This window comes from Vollenhovia emeryi, unplaced genomic scaffold (assembly GCF_000949405.1).
Source record: "Vollenhovia emeryi isolate VEMERY1.0 unplaced genomic scaffold, V.emery_V1.0 DF939122.1, whole genome shotgun sequence".
NCBI classification, from domain to species: domain Eukaryota; kingdom Metazoa; phylum Arthropoda; class Insecta; order Hymenoptera; family Formicidae; genus Vollenhovia; species Vollenhovia emeryi.
This window is the reverse complement of record NW_011967244.1, coordinates 4,057,846-4,064,314: the sequence shown is the minus strand read 5'-3', so window position 1 is coordinate 4,064,314 and position 6,469 is coordinate 4,057,846. Positions and strand designations below refer to the sequence as shown.

At 51.3% G+C, this 6,469-nt stretch overlaps 3 protein-coding genes across 3 annotated transcripts in view; 2 read left to right on the top strand and 1 right to left on the bottom strand.

Annotated features, from left to right (window-relative positions):
- Positions 1-872, bottom strand: part of LOC105570076 — a 3,930-nt gene extending 3,058 nt beyond the window's left edge. Inside the window, exon 1 of the mRNA XM_012027032.1 lies at positions 807-872. The gene's annotated coding sequence lies outside the window, so the exon portion shown is untranslated. The remainder of the gene's footprint in view (positions 1-806) is intronic.
- LOC105570126 (dihydrolipoyllysine-residue succinyltransferase component of 2-oxoglutarate dehydrogenase complex, mitochondrial-like) overlaps positions 1-2,419 on the top strand; it is a 4,249-nt gene extending 1,830 nt beyond the window's left edge. The window contains exons 2-8 of the mRNA XM_012027090.1: positions 121-172; positions 433-503; positions 576-703; positions 791-1,066; positions 1,139-1,314; positions 1,411-1,861; positions 2,021-2,419. Of these exons, the coding sequence (XP_011882480.1) occupies positions 121-172; positions 433-503; positions 576-703; positions 791-1,066; positions 1,139-1,314; positions 1,411-1,861; positions 2,021-2,155 (1,289 nt within the window). The 3' untranslated portion in view covers positions 2,156-2,419. The remainder of the gene's footprint in view (positions 1-120; positions 173-432; positions 504-575; positions 704-790; positions 1,067-1,138; positions 1,315-1,410; positions 1,862-2,020) is intronic.
- Positions 2,420-5,257: 2,838 nt separating this feature from the next.
- The window catches only part of LOC105570078 (division abnormally delayed protein), a 53,254-nt gene continuing 52,042 nt past the window's right edge, over positions 5,258-6,469 (top strand). The window contains exon 1 of the mRNA XM_012027033.1: positions 5,258-5,650. Coding sequence (XP_011882423.1) covers positions 5,422-5,650 — 229 coding nt within the window. The 5' untranslated portion in view covers positions 5,258-5,421. The remainder of the gene's footprint in view (positions 5,651-6,469) is intronic.

Here is a 6,469-nt window from a genome sequence, read left to right as displayed (position 1 = left end):
CTGATGAGATATAACGTGGATTTCGCGAGCGACAGCTATGAAAAACAGCAAGGTCGATTGGGAGAGAGCTCGTCGGAGGGGGACAGAAAATCGATTAACTGTAATGAATTATTTTTGTAGGGCGCACTGTAGCTGTCCACGCCGAACGTGTGCCCAGCGCCAAAGCCCCGTTGTAAGTAGCACCGTCCGTGCCGCTGTTCTGCACACATTATATTTTTTGGTTCCCAAACGTGCCGTTGGCACAGACACTTCAACAACGGCCCTGCGCGCTTGGCAATCTTATGGCTCCTGCCCACTGGACGCGGCAACGTTACCGCGTCCAGTGGGCAGGAGCCATTAGTTTTTCGTTGCTGCGCTAATTACTCGCCAACTCTCGAGACCCCGAGACGCAGGCGGAGTGAGAGAGATTAAGGTGCACCCTTGCCTTTGCAGATGCAGAAGGTACAAGGCGAACCACTGTTGGATAAGCCAAGCGAGACATATACGTTCGACCGCGGCGCTATGTAAGTACAGCGCGTCTTATCTCCGAGATCCAGGTCGAGCCCGCTCGTATGTAACTTGCGTTATCTCAACAGGGGAGATCAGGGAGGTCGTGGTGCCGCCGTTCGCCGAGAGCGTGAGCGAGGGCGACGTGAGGTGGGAGAAGAAGCACGGCGACCAGGTGAAGGAGGACGACGTGCTCTGCGAGATCGAGACAGACAAGGTAAAGCATCCAGTTTCCCCGCTTCCTCCTCGGTCGTAAAGCGAGAGGGGTGTAATCGCGATTGTTACGAGGAGAATTTGCCCGTAGACTTCGGTTCCCGTACCGTCGCCCGGGTCCGGCGTCGTAAAGGAGCTCTTCGTTAAGGACGGCGACACGGTGAAGCCGGGACAGAAGCTGTGCAGCATCGACATCGGCGCGACCGGCGGCGCCGCGCCCGCGGCGAAGGAGTCGCGGCCCGCCGCGGCTGCTCCGGCGCCGGCGAAACCTGCTGCCGCGGCACCGCCAACGCCTCCGCCCGCTCGACCGGCACCTTCGCAGGCGCCTGGCGCGTCAATGCCGGTCGCGGCTATCAAACACGCTCAGGTAAATAAGGCCCGTGACGCCGTTGCGTCACGTGACTTGCGAGCATTTATGTGAGAACGGCGTCGCTTTCAGTCGCTGGAAGGCGCGAAGGTTCAGCTACCTCCTACCGATTACGCACGCGAGATAATCGGCACCAGGACAGAACAGCGAGTGAAGATGAATAGGATGCGACTGCGTATCGCGGAACGTTTGAAGGATTCGCAGAACACGAACGTTATACTGACTACGAATAATGAAATTGATATGAGGTGACTTGAAGGATCGCTTATTAGTGAGAAAATAGTACCTGAATACCGGCTTCGTATTCTTCTGCCTTTCATTTCACGTTTATTATGAATTTGCAGTCGCATTATGGAATTCCGAAAGACGCACCAGGACTCATTCAGGAAAAAGTACGGTATCAAACTTGGGTTCATGAGCCCGTTCGTCGCGGCCAGTGTCTACGCTCTGAAAGACCAGCCCGTGGTGAACGCCGTGATAGACGGCACCGACATCGTATACAGAGATTACGTAGACATTAGCGTGGCGGTCGCGACGCCGAAGGGGCTCGTCGTGCCGGTTCTTCGCAGCGTGGAGAACAAGAACTTGGCCGAGATCGAGATCGCGCTGGCCGCCATGTTCGAGAAGGCCAGGAAAGGGAAGATCACCGTCGAGGATATGGACGGCGGTAACTTCACGATAAGCAACGGCGGCGTTTTCGGCTCGTTGCAGGGCACCCCCATCATCAATCCGCCGCAGAGTGCGATTCTCGGCATGCACGCCGTCATCGACAGACCGATCGCCGTTAAGGGAGAGGTAACTTTCGTCGAAATTCGCGTCGTGATCCTTTTCAATTCTTCGATTGGAGGAACCCTTCGTTTCTCGTTTCTTTGATCTCTTCAATCCTGTAATTTACGAGCCTTTAATTTGAAGCCTACGACTGCGTCGCTTAACAACTGCGTCTGAATTCCCCAGGTTGTTATTCGGCCAATGATGTACGTGGCTCTTACGTACGATCATCGGCTGATCGACGGACGCGAGGCTGTCATGTTCCTGAGGAAGATCAAAGACGCCGTGGAGGATCCTCTAGTTATCTTGGCTGGTCTTTAATAACTTGGGATACGTTTCATTTATCTTGTGTTCATTTATCTCTCTACATACTAAGTATTTCGTACGAATCCACTCCGCGTGCTGATAACGGCGTTATCTCGCGACGTCTCTGATCGCCGTGTTCTGCGTCGTCAGGCCGCGGCTTTATCCGCGACGATGCGCGAGTGCTCTCTTAGGCCCATTGTAAGATACATTGTATATACATCGCTCAATACTGTGTATTAACGAGAAACCGCATATAAAGCACGCTGAGTAAACATCGAATCTCGTTTCATTTTGACGGTGCCGCGTTGGTGATTAATCGCGACGATTAATCGACAGTTAAAATGATGATCTATTAGAATTTATGCGAGTGAGTTACGGTCTTCGAGTCGATTTCTTTGTAGAATTTTTCGTGATCTCGGAAAACGAGAAAGCACGAACGATCCTCGCCGGCTTCTTGGCGCGATCGTAATCGTTTCTCATGTCCGAAGATTGAGAATATTTTGCGCGTTTAATTCTGTTCGGCTAATAAATATGATGTTACGTATGCGAAGTAGCCCGGGAAAGCGCGAATCTGGGATCAGCCTGGCAGCGTGTTCCCGTGAGCCCGCGTCGCTGGTCCATTCCTCGAGTGGAAATTGATCCAATCTTATTTTGCAGCCAACGACCGTGTCACTGCTTGGCATTCGAAGAGGGATTCTCGGATAGGAAATAATCGCGTTTACGAGGCGCGAAGACGCGCGAAAACACCCGCTCCGTTCGATCGTGCCGCGCCGAGTGACGCGAGACAATAGACCGTTTTCGACCGAGGTATTTTTACGGCGCTACGTCATTGCGTGGAATCCGGCGCCCGGTGCCTTCGACCGAGTTGTTTACAACGCTCGGTCTATGACGCTACGTCATTTCTCGGAATCGCTGCTCGGCGAAAACAAGTCCCGGCGTACGCAAAAAAAAACCATTTACACGGCGACAGTCGTACTAGTCTGTCACGTCCGCGCCGGTTCACACGTCGCATTCTTTCCCGATACGCGTTCGCGACGAGTAAGGAAACCGCGATCGCTCTCTGCGAATAATCGGTGACTGGATATCGTCGCGTGATCGACTCATTCACGCGAGATCTAGAGCTTCGTACGTCCAAGACTCGAAGCCGCCAGCTAACTTGAAATTACGCCTTCGTTGCGACAATTGCTTGTTCAACCGAGGCTCGTATTCACATTTTCGTATCGTCGCTTCGACGTACAACTTGTTGGCTGTTTGAAAACGCGAAATAATACGTGAGCTATTGCGTTTTCGAGCTTCTCGTTTATTAACGGAAACGTATAATCTTGATATTTGTCTTTTATTAACGGACACATACAAGTGCAGAACTTTGAGTCGAATTTTATCGCGGTACGTTAATTGAAGAATTAATTGTCAATTAATCTTATCCGTGCTTAATTATATCGTAATATTGACTCATCGACGGTTCAAATTGACACAGTGATTTCTGTTGAGTGAAATTCGTGCCCTCGGATAAAACAAGGAATACCGAGTGCGAGTAGTTAACCTCGTGCAATCGTGAATTTTTCGCGCTTCTTTCCTGTCGCGTGTGAACAATTCTGTGTTATATGGTGTTGTATGTACAAAGTGCCACGAAGTCTCGGTCATCCCATTCTTCAAGACCAGGCTACGAAACGTAAGTACACGTTTGATATGAGTTTGATTACGGGAAGTTAAATATATACATATGAACGATTCCCTCTTACATTCGGTAAAAAATTCGTTAATACTGAAGGAGATTATTATATACTTTTGATCGCGGGATTTCGAATCTCTGTGTTTCGTCGACTTTTCACGATGTCGCGATATCGGAGTTTGCTGCACACACGGCAATGTTTATTCCCTGCCGGAAATAATTTCGACAAAATTCTACAGGAAAGTTCAATGTAACTGCCAAAATCTAGGAAATTCTACGTGAATTTGAAAAGTATTATAAAAACGCTAGAACTGAAACACCTTTGTTAACTTTTGTAACATTCTAGAGGCAGGCGGACGTTTGATTTCTTTAAGATTTTGGCGTTTCTCAAATTTTTAAAAAACCGGTAAAGTTTTGTACTAATTTTCACAAAATTGTACACTTTCGTGAAATACTATATGTATAATTAATTTCTTAATTCGAGAACATTGTAACTTGTGGTGCTGTTTCGTAGATATTTTTACAAAAAAGAAAAAATTAACGTTTCAAGATATAAAAATCTCTACAACTTTCAAGTCAATTTTTTCTAGCTATTCGTAGAAGTTTACCTCCGCTAGGATTGTCGCGCAAATATGTCGGTCGATAAGAGCCCGCACTTAGCACTCGCGAGGGGGGGCAGGAATCTTCCCTACCGTACGTCGAGAAGGAAGGACCCGCGGCACGTCACGTAGCTTCGCGGAGTCGGCTGCAGAGGCGCCCGCGCGCGCTGTCCGACGGCGAGAGTCCGTTGGAATATCGTCGGGTACAATCAGTCCAGCGCTTCAGTCGCATCGAATCGGCCGCGGGAGGTGCTTCGACGCGCGTACGCCACGCTCCCATCTCGCGCTCGCGCTCGCGGTGCAGCCGTACGTGAGGTACGCGGTGCCGTGTATGCGTCGCACGTGCACACATACGCGCGCGCTCGTACGCACACGTAAAAATACATATGTGCGTTTCGCGCTGTGATACGAGCCGAGTGGCCGAGCGTGCATGTGCCGGGAGCACCGCTGGATGTACGTGATCGCCCGGACGCGCCGCTGATCGCCGTCTCTGACCTCTCTCTCTCTCTCTCTCTTTCCCCTCGCTCTCTTTCTCCACCCCTTATTCTTCTCTCCTCTCCTTGTTCCTTCTCCTTCCCTTCCTCGTCCTCTCTCGTCTACCTCCTCCACGAACGCACCAAATGTTCGCGCCGCATGCCCCGAGTGCCCGCAGCACCGCCGCCGCTCGCTTTCGTCGCCGTCGTCGTGCCGTCTGACGGCGCGTCCGCCGTTCGGCAAACGATCACCGCGTTCCGATACGGTGGATGACTCCGCCGGGTACGAATCTGTAAAAGACCAGGAGGTAGACGCAGAAGAGGAAGAAGAGGAGAAGAAGGCGCGGGAGTGCAAGGGGCGCGATAAGCGGAGGAGAGAGACTATTTTCACGAGCGCGCGCGCGCGCTCGCGGAACGTCCTCCGGCCACGCGCGCGAATTTCCCTCGCGGCTTTCCCCCCGGGTTCCCCCTCCTCTCTCTCTCTCTCTCTTTCTCTCTCGCCCCGCGTCTCTCGGGCACCGGGGCCATTTTGCCGAAATGATGAAAATAACACCGCGAGCCGCCTCGCGCGGACTGCCCGCGTCCTCGCTCCTGCTCGCGGTCCTCGTCTGGTGCCACTGCGTGTGCTCGATCGCGCACGCGAAATCGCACCACCTGAGGACGACGTCCAACGACACCGAGCAAGCCGTCGACTGCGAGCTCGTCAGGCCGTTCTTCGACACCAAGAACATCACGCTCGCGCCGGCCGCCGCGGACTCCCCGAAAAGTAAGTGGAACCAAACTTCGCACGTCCGACGGGAGAGAGGAAAGAAAACGCAGCGCTCCCCCCCGTGTCGTCGTTGTCGCACGTTGACTCGCGCTCTGTTTATCAACTGCACGCGTTGGGGAGATTCCATTTCCGGGCGGATCGTCCCTGCGCGCACGCGGCCGGACGGAGAGTCACTGTCGGACAGTAACGTCAAAATCAGGTGATTCTGACATTTCTGTCAGACGGACGCGCCGAACATCGCGCTGAGAAAACGGCCGGGAGGGAGGGGGACGGGCAGATGCCTCTCCGACGCTCGCATTCGGCCGGATATTCGAGATCGACCGAATAAAATAATTTTTAAAAGACGTTGTCGATTGAGACAATTTAGGCGGTAATTTTAGGTATACGTTGACGCGCAAATGTGATAAATAAGTACACGCGATAGTGAATATGGATATCGCACACTGTTTAACTTTACAGTGTCATATTCTCGCATACTCAGTGTGTTGTTACTTTTAACCGTCGTGTGTAAAATTTGTTGTTTCAACACGAATTGTAGCTGAAACAATAAGACTCAAGACCGTCCCAAGTTTGTCTTGAGATGCTGCATAAAATATCTCACTGGCCACGGAGTGTTTCAAGACGATTTTGAACGCGAGATTTGACCGAATATCGTCTTGAATTTTCTACTCAATCCATTTATGGTTTCTTTCAACTCCGTTGTAAAATTGATTGTTTCAACACAAATTGTAGCTAAAAAAATAACCACCGGTATTCGTGGTCTTATATTCAAGACCGACTCAAGTTTATCTTAAGATGCTGCATAAAATATCTCAC